Source organism: Propithecus coquereli, unplaced genomic scaffold, assembly GCF_000956105.1.
Source record: "Propithecus coquereli isolate 6110/MARCELLA unplaced genomic scaffold, Pcoq_1.0 Scaffold566, whole genome shotgun sequence".
NCBI lineage: Eukaryota > Metazoa > Chordata > Mammalia > Primates > Indriidae > Propithecus > Propithecus coquereli.
Window position 1 is genome coordinate 490,764 of NW_012151574.1, and position 10,707 is coordinate 501,470.

General features: G+C 49.8%; 1 protein-coding gene across 1 annotated transcript; it reads right to left on the minus strand.

The window, feature by feature from the left end:
* Positions 1–5,373: 5,373 nt before the first annotated feature.
* SYS1 (Sys1 golgi trafficking protein) lies at positions 5,374–10,450 on the minus strand. The gene is made up of 4 exons (XM_012657928.1): positions 10,169–10,450; positions 9,791–9,955; positions 7,812–7,879; positions 5,374–6,599 (listed from the first exon to the last, which is right to left on the minus strand). Exons 2-4 carry the CDS (start codon positions 9,950–9,952, stop codon positions 6,359–6,361), a joined length of 471 nt encoding a protein of 156 aa, XP_012513382.1. The 5' UTR covers positions 9,953–9,955; positions 10,169–10,450; the 3' UTR covers positions 5,374–6,358.
* Between the last annotated feature and the right edge of the window lie 257 nt (positions 10,451–10,707).

The window sequence follows — 10,707 nt, forward strand, 5'->3', positions numbered from 1 at the left end:
ACCAGGGGTTGGGTTGGGAAATTTACGAGTCTGCAAATAAAATCTCCCATATGGCACCCAAGAATACTACCGCTGACTCTGCCTGTTCATGTGGGGCTGGGAAGGATGGAGGAAAAAGGCCCTCGCAGAGGCGGGGAGGCAGCCTGTGTCACGACTTCAGGATTTCCCCACCCCCATCCCCAGGCTCCAAAGGTCAGTCTAGAACCGAACAAAGAAGCCAGCGAGCTGCACCCCTCCCCCACCTCCGCGAGCCGGTCTCCTGAGTGGTGCACTCTTCTCTATGAAGTCAGAGAAGGGGAGCATTTGCCGTGTGCTTCCTGGGTGCACGGCGCCCCACAATGGCTCTGCCAGCCAGGGAAACCGCGGCGCCGAGCCGGAAAGTAACTTGCCCAGGCTCACTTAGCTAGAAAATAGCAGCAGCAAAGACTCTAACCTAGGTCTCCTGGCTGCTCCCCATCTCGTTTTCCCAAGAAAGGAAAACGGCGAAATGAGAGCCTGCCCAGAAGTCACCGGTCGGTCGGGCGGAGTAGCCCCAGCGTCCAGTGGTTCATGCGCATGCATTGCGCCCTGATTATTGGTGCTTCTGATGTCAATAAATGGGTGTCAACTGGGCCTCCAAATATGCCCTGCTTGAGTCACAGATCACGGAAAGCTCCGCATCAGGCGGGAAGTTAGTACTGCGTCCGTACTGCTCCAGTGTAACACGGCATGTCCACCCTCAACCCCAATCCCTGGCGACCCCATCTGGTTGGAGTCACCTCTGTGAGTAGGAGTCACAGGGCCCAGAACACGCAGTGGGGGAGAGAAAAGTTGAGGGAGCCCGGATTTTCTCAGGAGGACTCCATATTCCCGGAGGCAGGCTGCACAGAGCGGACACCCTCGGGGGAGCAGCGGAGCCATCGAGGGGCGCAGAGCCCTCCCGGAGGGAGTCAGGACAGTGATAAGAGAGCTCCAATTGGGGAGAGAAGGAAAATGATGGGGGGGCTCCCTCTTACCCCGCCGGCTACTACTCCTCCCCACCGGTGCTCCGTAGAGTGACTGGGCGGAGCCATGGCGCGGGGACTGCTCTGTCGGGCACTGCTGCGGCTCAGCCCCCGCGAGGCGGCCCAGCGCCTCTGCTGCGCGCTCTCTCCCTTCTGCAGAGCTCCCGGCCCCGCGCTACCTTCACGCGGAGCTCCGCCACTGTGCGTACCCCCACTCCCCACCACGGCCGCCATCCCCGCCACTGCCCGCGCCACCTGCGCCCCAGGAACCTCCACTCCCAGCAGTCTTCCCGCTCAGCCTGCACTCCAGCCCATTTCCTGAGTAGTGTCCATTTCAGTCCCCTGCCTGGGCGTCATCAATCCAGTCAACCTTTGTTTTTAAACTAACCTCTGCTCAATCTGTCTTTCATTCCATCAACTTTGCATGAACTTGGCCTCAGCGCGCTATCAGTAGGCAGTCAGGGCAGCACACCGGAGCCGGCCGCACTAGTCTCCGTGGGAGACTGCACAGGGAGCCCCAAGTGGAGGCAGGAATGGAGTGGGCCTAGGCGAGACTGGCACTTCTGCTTTGCCCCACAGAGAGCCAGAGTTGGGGCCCAGCTGCCCGTGGGGGATGCCACCAAGTATGTGGCAAGGGGCTGTGAGATGAGACCGAGATCCAGCGTGGCCAGGGCAGCCAGGACTGCAGGCCTGAAGGTGAGTGACTCCCAGCAGTACACTTCTTCCAGCCTTATCCCCACAGTCCCACAAATGGAGTCCCCCCACTACCACCCTCCCTTTGTTTAACCACTTCGATCTGAGGCTCCTCCTCTGGGCTCAGTAAGATACTGATTTGGATAGGAAGTCACCCCAGAAATGGCTAACAATTAACTGGGAAAAAATAAAAGTGTTTGAATCTGAGCTTACATTGAGTGACTTTTAACAAGTCACATGACCCCTCTAAGCCTATTTTATCTGTTCATAAAATAGGGATACTGATACCCGTTTCAGAGGGTTTTAAGTGAATCAGGCCTTATGGAGGTAAGGCCAGTTTGCAGGGTGTTGAAAAAATGTTTGGCCTTTGCCATAATAAAGCCCTGCAGCCAGCACTAGCCCTGGTTCTCACTTACGTACGAGCAGCTGCCTAACTGCCCACCTTTAGGGAACTAGCTGCTTGTTAGCAAGCCAAGCATATGTTCACATTCACAAGCTTTTGCTGAGACGGCATCTGGATTCCCCCGACTGTCCCTCTCCCAACTGTCTAGATCACATACTACTCAAACATAATTGGAACATGAAAAGAGGATGAGGCTTTTGAGGTAGACAGGCTTAGCTTCTTATCAGCTGTGTGATATTGGGGAAAGTTGTTTACTCCCTAATCTTCAGTTTGTCTGCAAAATGTGGAAAATAGTAATGCCTATCTCATTGGATTAAGTGAGAATACACATAAATCACTTGGCAGTGCATGGCAGATAGGAGGAGCTCAATACTTGGTAGGGGTACCTAGATCACAGGCAAGCTTATTCCCCATCTAGCATTTGAAAACAATGAGGTGCAGAAGAAAGGTGTCTCTTCTTCTTTAAAATGGGGAATGAGGGGCTGGGGTGGTGGGCATGACAGCCTAATAACTGTAACTGTTTAGAATTATGGATCACTTCCTACATACCAGACACTATGCTAAGTGCTTTATACATGACATTTCATTGAATCCTCACAATATCCCAGGGAAATAAGTAGTAGTATTACCCTTATTTTTACACATGAGGAATCCGAGGTAGGGGGAGATTACGTAGTTTACCCAGGATCTCACAGCTAGTAACAGGCAGTCCAGGACTTAACCCTGCACCCCACTGCAGCTCTCTAAAGCCTTCCGGCACTGGGCCTGTATAATTGTCACTGACTTTCCCAGGTGGTGACAAGATGAGGATTAAAACTCTCAGCTCCCTCTACTCTCCTGCCTTAATGCTGTTTTCACCACCCTTTACTACTTTCCTACAGAAAACCTCAAGCAAGACAGTGGCTTTTAATCTCTCCAGAGGAACTCTCCTGTACCCTGAATTCACCCCTACTCCCCCTGCCCTACTTCCCCAGAGGCCCTGTCTCTGAGGCTCTATGGTCCCAGGCTGCAGGTACCGGGATGTGTTCCACATCTGTGCACTAACTGCTCTCTGGGACTGGCCAAAGGAAGTTAAACTGATCAGGAAGACACCAAGGAAGGAGTACAAGGAAACTTCTGTCCAAGGGCCCCTGTTTGAGCTGTGCACCCCCCAGGACTTAAGGCCACCTAGAGCCTCCTACTCCACCCTGCCTGCTGGCTGCCATCCTGGCTGCCATTTGGCCCTGATTTGGACAGGGCTGCCTAGAGCTAGGGGTTAGAAGTGCCCTCTGAGCCAGGCATCCTTCTTTCCTGTCCTCCTTCACGGTTACAAACTATTCTGAGTACCAGCTATGCAGTAGTCTCTACTTTTCTCTCCAAATGGCCCCAGTTCACATGGTGGGTGGGATGAAGGGAGGTCCACACTTCCTAGAAAGTCAAGAGATATGCCAACTCAGTAGTGGGCTGGAGGTAGCTCTCTGATCTAGGTATCATCCCTTATCCTTTGGAAATGTTTTCCACATTCCTTTGATCACTTGAAAATCTCTGGCCATATTTAATGTACTGCATATCAACTTCTCTTAGAAAGCTAGTAATGCTTATAAAATGCTTTTCATCCTTCATATTTAAAACAAGAGGATGAGAAGTTATGATTGTAAGGTGATAGATTGTTTAACCAATCAAAACTTATACACCCCTAACTTACTGACCTCTTCAAAATGAGCTTATTAATGTCACTACCAGAGCCCAGATCCTGGCTCTGCCAGTTCCAACAAGTAACCTTGGGTTAGTTCCTTTCAGTTTCCTCATCTGTAAGATATGGATGATGTTATTTCCTACTTCAAAGGGCTGTTGTGAAGACTAAGTGAGAAAGGAGACATAAAGCCCTTAACCCACTGCTGGCTGCCTCTTAAGCACTCAACAGATGTCGTTATTAAAATGGCAAACATGTCACTGCCATTGACCAATCCTCTCTGGAATTCACTTCTAAAAACTATTCTGATTGTTACTTTAGAAACCACAAAAATCTCATTAGGTCATGTATTTGTCATAAATGTCACTCAACTCAGTTGCTAGAGTATTGAAAAACAATTTGGCTTCCTGACTTTTGGCAGTTTTCGAAAGTAAAATTAACACCCAAGGTAAAGAGATCTGTCATCATCACAGATGATATGCAGAAAAACGGACACAAGACCTCAAATGGAATCCCCACAAGGTGTTCCTACCACAGCTACACTAACCACCACCACAGCCGATCAAGGAAGACAGCAGCCACATGAAGCGTCTTCTACTGCCTTTCAAAATGAAGTTATCACATGCCTGTAAGAGTTTGTGGTATCTAAGGGGAAATCCACTACCCTGGGGAAAGTCATCCCAGCTGGTCTTACCTCCTGGACCCTACAGCCAGGATTACAGTGTCCCATTAACAAGCTGTTTCCTTCCAGCTTGGCCAGGGCACCTTGAGTTACTGAGGTGTCTCACCCCAGAATTTTCCCAGTCTCTGCCCAGGCATATTCACTCTAAACCCCTCATCCTGTCAGCCTCGTCTCCCTACTCTACTTGCAGGGCTGAGAGCCAGGGGGTTAGAAAGGCTTCCTAGAGAGACAGCAAAGCTCATCTATGTTAGCTGGGAGTGGTGGCTCACGCCTGTAATCCTAGTACTCTGGGAGGCCGAGGTGGGAGGATCCCTTGAGCTCAGGAGTTCAAGACCAGCCTGAGCAAGAGTGAGACCCTGTCTCTACCAAAAATAGAAAAAATTAGCCGGGTGTGGTGGCGCATGCCTGTAGTCCCAGCTGCTCAGGAGGCTGAGGCAGGAGAATCGCTTGAGCCCCAGAGTTTGAGGTTGCAGTGAGCTATGATGACACCACTGCATTCTAGCCTGGGTGACAGAGCAAGACCCTGTCTCAATTTAAAAAAACAAAAACAAAATTTAAAAAAACCTCACCTGTGTAACTGTAACACTGAAAGCTGAAAACTAACAGCTCTCTTGGGCAAGCTCTGGAGAAACGAAAGAGGAACACTGATGGTTTCGATGCAGGAGTGGGTCTCGACCAGTGCTCTCCATTGCCCGTGCTGAGAAATCATTAGCAAGTAGGAAAGGAATCACAAGAGTCATGGACACTCACTGGAGGCATAGTTGGAGGCTGCAAGTAGAGGGGGTGGGCCCAGGCATTTCCTGCACTTAGTATTTTAACCAAATGGAGGAAGGACTCTGGGGTCCAGGAACGGAGGAGATGGCCTAATAATTCTTTATAGGTCCCTTGTCTGGCTGTGCTGATCTCTCTCAGCCTCAACCATAGCATTACAAAGTGAGTACAGGCAGAACCGTGGAAAATACTGTATTTAGGTACATAGGAAGGACAGCTGCAAGCCCCTCACAAGAGAAAACTCTACCCTAAAGAAAAACCTTAGCAGCAAATTCCTATCTCCCTCAGCATTATTAGTATAGCCCAGGCTGGAAGGCGGGGCTTCTTGCCTCTAGGAACCCATCAAACCCTTCCCATTGCAGAATTCCAAATAAGGCAGGAAAAAGAATGGGGGTCCAGTGGGAGCTGGGGTGCCTGGTCAGTCCTAGAGAACAGGCAGTGTCTCTACTATGAGGGTCAGACTGGGAGCGATGCTGGGATTCTTCTCTGGGTCCTATGGCCTGCTATGTTGAGAGCTGGCAGCAGGGTTGGGGCTCAGGAGAGGGATCTGGAAGAAAGTCATGGGTTCTTGGGTGCACGCTCACATGCGTGAAACAGGACACAGGTTGTGCGTTTTCCTTGTGCTTGATGCCTCCGTCTGCCGTGCTCTCCCTGACAGCAGCCTAATCCGTTGCACCTACATCTCTTTCTGTGGCTATGGATCCGGAAACCAAGTGTTTCTCCAAACAGAACTGCTGTGGTTCGGCAACACGGCAAAGGTAACAGCTGTCCCAGGGAGGTCAGACAGATGATCAGAAGAGTGGTTTGCTCCAATCAGATATCCTTGATTTTTTTTTTCTTTTTAAAAATAACAGGCTGGTGACAGGTATGGTGGCTCAAGAGTGGCATGGTTCCAATTCTGTTATTACCCTCAAAGAGGTCCCCTTCCTGACCTCACCGATGCCAAGACTTCAGCAGACAGAGGTCATTCTTACAGCTGTGATCCTGACTGCTACCTGCCTTCTTGACAGGGCCTCATTATTTCTCCCACACCAACAGAGACTTCACATTTCCAGGGTTCCTCTTAGACCTGGGCTGGACCTCATCTGAAGGGTCTAAGCAGCCCAAGGTATTGGGGGGCCCAAATGCCAGCAGGGTGTCCAAAGGGCCTGATTCTAGACATTGGATTTAGGGGCTGAGTTGAGGGGGATCTCCTTGAGCTCCGTCCGCATGCACAGGTACTCCCCGATGACAGCCATGAGCGCAATGCACACAGCTTGGACCAGCCACCAAGTCAGCGCCGAGGGGAAACGGGAGCTGTAGAACCAGCAGCCCAGGAGGTGAAAGAAATGGACAGTGACAGTGAAATCCAGACACTGTTTCCCTCGCCGGATGAAGTACAGCAAGCCCAGGGCACTGTGGGGAGAGGACAGCAGGGAGTTGTCACTGGGTTGTCCTGGCCTTAGATTATGTTATTTGGGGGGTAGGGACAATTAAGATGACAACATGGTGGTCAGAAGTAAGATAAGTGTGAAGCAAGGGTTACCATATTAGATGCCTAGAGGAACAGGTCATATCAAGAGTGAATCAGACTAAAGAGGAGAAAATAAAAGTACGAGCTTGATGATAAATGGCAACTATCACTCGGGGATCTTAGGGATTGGTGGGGACTGTGGCACCCTGAAACATACATGTTCTAGCTAAAGTGGGGGCAAAATCTACTTGCACCTAGGCAGATCTTGCCGTGCTAGAAGGTTGGCCTGAAATCAATTGGTCATTCCACTATTCAAAACAAGTCAGAAATCTGGATTTTTATATAAAATATCCTGATGTTCGACTAAGTGAAAAAAACATTTTAAACACCATGTGTGGGCTGACATCTGTGTAAGCCAAAGGAAACCTATCTGGGAGACAAATTCAGGTCAAAGTTAGCCCACCAAGTTTTAACCTCCAGTATAAGGTCAAGAATAATAATAATAATGGGCAAGGCATTGTCTTAAGTACTTCTTGTGAATTAACTTTTTAATCCTTACAACTATGAGGTAGGAAATATTATAAGGCTCATTTCATTGATGAGGAAATTGGGGCTTAGATAGATTAACTTGTCCAAAGTCACTAGGCTAGCGGTAAAGCTGAAATTCAAAGTCAAGTGAGTCTGCCTCCAGAGCCTGAGACCTTCATCACTATGCTAAATTGCCTCTTGAGAGACAGGCAATGGTCATGAGTGATCTTAGATGTTGCCTAGTCCAACCCCTCATGGACAGATAGGGAGCCTGAGGCCTAGAGAGGATGGAAGTGACTTGGCACACGAACAAAGAATAGAAGCCAGTTCCCCTGACTCTCAGTCTGATCCTTTCCTCACCTCACTCCACAACAGGGAAGTAGTGATCTGAGATGGAAGCTGTCTTGCAGGCAGCACATACATACTGACATAAGAGCTTTCCACACAAGTTAAAATAGCAATGAGAAGAGCCCCATGATAGAAATGGTTCCAGAATTGTCCTCTGCCACTCACTTTAGTTTACCACTCCCCAGGAACAATTGCCAGCCTATCTGATGTCCAAATCTAGGAAGTTAGTCCCAGTGCTAAGACCCCAAAAGCTGGATAGCAAAACTGGTGATACTCACCAGGTGAGGGCGTTGAGGACGAAGGACATCATGGAGAGCCGGCCTGGAGGGGTGGAAAAGCCCAGGATCTGAGGGGGAATCACAAATGGAAATATGCTGGAGAAGTGACTTGGCACAGAGCCTCAGGCTCCAGGATCCCAGCAGTCCTCCTAAGGAACAAGCATTCTTCCCAGAGCGCAGAAGATAGTAATTCCTCCCTTTATCTGTACGGCAGCCTATTTCCAACACGGTGCTTTCACAGACATCCATTGTGTATTTCATTTGATCCTCATAGCAGGTGGAAAGGGATTATTATTCTCATTTTACAAAGGAAGACCTACAAGCTCCAAGACATTAAGTTGCTCTATGTGATACAATAAATAAACAAAAAGAGTAAGGTCTAGAACAGAGTTCCACAAACTATGGTTCCACAGGCCAGGCACTTGCTTTTGTAAATAAAGTTATATTGAAACAAAACTACATCAATTCACATACATATTTGTCTATGGCTACTTTTGTGCTATAATAGTAGAGCTGAGTACTTGTGACCTACAATCTTTACTACCTCGCCCTTTACGGTTTGTTGACTTTTGGTCCAGAACTCAGGTTGTGTGCATCAGATAGCTCTTCAACAAGACCCAAGATTCCCACATGCCCTTCCTAGGAGGACAGAGCCTCCTAAGAAGCTACTACTGGGTACCTGGTGAGTGTGCAACCTCCACTATACAACACAATACTATTGAATGCCAAACATCTGCGCCACACTTTCAGTTTACAAAGAAAGGCCTTTGACATCCACAATTTCTCTCTCTCTCTCTCTCTTTTTTTTCAAGAGACAGGGCCTTACTCTGTCACCCAGACTGGAGTGCAATCCTCCTGAGTACCTGAAACTGTAGACATGGCCACTACACCTGGCTAATTTTTTTCAGTTTTTTTTTAGAGACAGGGTCTCACTATGTTGCTCAGGCTGGTCTCAAACTCCTGGGCTCTAGTGATCCTCCCACCTCAGCCTGCTGAGTTGCTGGGATTACAGGCATGAGCCTGGTGCCTGGTGACACCTATAATCTCATATTATCCTTAAGAAAACCTCACAAAGCCATTATTATTATTCTTTTCATTCTTACCTCTTTGGGGATAATAATTTGTCCAAGAGCTAGGCTATACGGAGAATAAGCAGCAGGGGCAAGGACTCCATCCTAGGTCTACTGGCTCCAAAAACTGTTCTCATTATCATACCACAGCTGCCTCTCAGATGCAACAATTTAGAAGCCTCCATTACACTTTATAAAGCACTTTCTTACTCCTAGGCCTCTCTGGGCCTCATAACATTTTTTTGACGGTGACATGGCAGGAGGGCAGGAGTATTCACCCATTTTACAGAAGAGAAAAGGCTCAGAAAGGTAAAGCAACCTGCCCAAGGTCCCACAGCTAGGATGTTTGAGTCTAGATTAGACCCAAAGCCTTTGTGAATCCAAAGTACAGGCTCTTTGCATTGTAGTCCATGACCTCTCTGCTACTAGTCTCATGATTTTGTTGACAGGAAAATGAGTTCAGAGAAGTAACAACATTTGCTCCAGATCACACAGCTAGTAAGTGGAACTTAGAGGGAGGACTGTCTGATCCCAAAGTCCAGGCAGTTTCCATTGTACTCCCATGAATGTTCTTTTATCCACCCCGCTTCAGTGTGTCACCTGAGAACCTGGGTTCAGGTAAGTGAAGTCACTTTCTCAGAGTCTCAGACAAGGAAATGTATCAGAGGTGTCTGGAACGCAGACATGTTTCTTGTAACATCCGTGCGCTTTCCTTTGTACTAATCTGCTTCTCCGTCATCAGTCATTCCATTTTATGGATGGGGCAGCTGAGGCTTAAAAAGGTGAAATCGCTTTCCCAGGGCCACAAAGCGAGAAGATGGGCCAGCCGGGTCTAGAATCCAGTAATGTCAGACCACATGCCTACTCCAGGAGGCCAAGACCCCACCCGCGCCAGCCCGGGAACCCTACCTCGGCATCGAACATCTGGTCCAGCGAGGGGCTGCTTCGCACTAGCCCGTCCACTAGCGCCAGCCACAGGCCCAGCGAGCCGTAATAGACGGCCTGCATGAGGACGATCTGCGACAGGATCAGCAACGGGTCCCACACGTAACTGCGGAACTGGCCCGCCATGCCCTGCAGGGATACACGCGGGGCCTGAGCCAGCGGTCCATCGCCATGGCAACGCCGCCCCGCCCGGGGGGAGGGACTGGGGCCAAGGGGCGAGCCCATTCCAGGAGTTGGGGGGAGGGCGGGGCGGACAGACCCATTCCCGGAGTGAGGGGAAATCCTGCCCCTTATGGCTGCTCGGCCCCTACCCGTACGCAAGCTCCTCTGGGGTCCACTCACCAGTGACAGACTAGAGGATCGAAGCGTCCGAGCGTGGCCGGGCCTCACCGGCCGGCTACCGAAACTGCGCCGACAGACAGGACCATGGAGGAGAGGCCCTGCCAGCCTAGAGAGGCAAAGCGCCAGCGACCGCAGCGGTAGGACAGGCCGCGTAGGAAGGAAGCGTTTCCGGGGACGGCTGCAGAGGGGCGTGGTTGGGATTGCGCAGGCGTAGTGGACGCAACCTTTGGCTAAACCATCTAAACGAGGTACGGGGCGCCGGGAAGCAAACTGTGCACATGCGCAGAATGAAGAGTGAAGGCGAACGGAAGAGAGGCAGGAAAGCCGCAGAGCTTGCGCGCCCTCTAGAGGGGAATTTTGAAAAAAGAAAAGGAGGGCGACAAAGGGAGAGGGAAGGGGGCGGCCTAGGGCAAGAGAACCATGTTTGGAAATTAATCAGGTGCTAAACGTTGACTCTATTTTCAGCCTAGATTCCCAGTGTTTCCTTCTAGTTAAAATCTGTGATAACTTGAAATGAACCTGCAAGCTCTTCCACATAT